Source organism: Protobothrops mucrosquamatus, unplaced genomic scaffold, assembly GCF_001527695.2.
Source record: "Protobothrops mucrosquamatus isolate PMUCROS unplaced genomic scaffold, P.Mucros_1.0 scaffold423, whole genome shotgun sequence".
NCBI classification, from domain to species: domain Eukaryota; kingdom Metazoa; phylum Chordata; class Lepidosauria; order Squamata; family Viperidae; genus Protobothrops; species Protobothrops mucrosquamatus.
In genome coordinates this window covers 318220-319344 of record NW_015386751.1, presented here as the reverse complement: position 1 = coordinate 319344, position 1125 = coordinate 318220, and the positions used below count along the sequence as shown (strand labels likewise).

Sequence of the window (1125 nt, the reverse complement as noted above, 5' to 3'; positions counted from 1 at the left end):
CACCGCCACCGGCTTCTTTTGCTTGGCTTGGCTTCAGTCGGGGATTCCACCTGCATCAGGAGCAAAGCCTTTGGCATCTCTGCCTTTCTCCAGGAGTTAAATCCACCAGTGGTATGTCTCTCTTTCTGAGCCTGTGCAGCTGGAACCTTGCCTCTCCAGGGGCTGCCTGTGCCGTGGCCAAATTCCCGGTTTCTGCTCCGGAAGCCAATTGTGCCAGGGAAGAATGTGCTGGCTCAGCGGATCAGTCCAGAGAATGCGAAGAGACTACCGAGGGGAAGAGAGAAAGAGAGAGAGAGAGAGAGAGAGAGAGAGAGAGAGAGAGAGAGAGAGAGAGAGAGAGATTGTGCCTAGAGCACCTTCTATGCCCATTTCATCTTCGTCCCCTGCTATCTAACGACATCTCCTGACTCTTCTGTTTGCAGACATAAATTGGAGCAAAAGCAGCATCATGTCTGACGGCAAGGAGTGGGCCACCCTTAGCCCGGAGGAGTTCACCCAGCTGCAGAAGTATATTGACTGTGAGTCCTTCTCCTTCTTCCTTTATACCAATAGACTTATCTTAGCCCCTAATAGGAATAGAGGCCAGCGAGCCCCGTGGACGGGCAGGATCCGTGAAAACTAGAACTTCTCTGGAATCATACCAACTCCTTAAAACTTAAATCTGGTTTACTTGAGGATTGAGAAAGGAGAAGCAGCCATTTGTGTGCCGATCCCAGCAAGGCTCTGAGGATAATTCTTTTGTGCTACCCCATGTCCATCTGTTCCCTCCTTCTACTCCCTCCCCCAAACTCAGTAGTATTAGCTTGATAACTCGTGCGATATGATAAATCACAGTTGAGTGTCCAGAGACAAACATCAAGGAAGAAATAATCTTAGTTTTTGAGGAAGTTAAAAGATTTCGGCTTATCTTGGGCCAGCCATTCTACAATAATAATAATAATAATAATAATAATAATAATAATAATAATAATAATAATAATAATAATAATAATAATAATAATAATAATAATAATAATAATAATAATAATAATAATAAAGTTGGAAGGGACCTTGGAGGTCATCAAGTCCAACCCCCTGCTCAGGCAGGAAACCCTATACCATTTCGGACAAATGGCTGTCCAGTCT

At 44.5% G+C, this 1125-nt stretch overlaps 1 protein-coding gene across 1 annotated transcript in view; it reads left to right on the top strand.

Annotated features, from left to right (window-relative positions):
• The first annotated feature begins 427 nt into the window (after nucleotides 1–427).
• The window catches only part of DGKA (diacylglycerol kinase alpha), a 30412-nt gene continuing 29714 nt past the window's right edge, over nucleotides 428–1125 (top strand). Inside the window, exon 1 of the mRNA XM_015816320.1 lies at nucleotides 428–518. Within this exon, the coding sequence (XP_015671806.1) occupies nucleotides 449–518 (70 nt within the window). The 5' untranslated portion in view covers nucleotides 428–448. The remainder of the gene's footprint in view (nucleotides 519–1125) is intronic.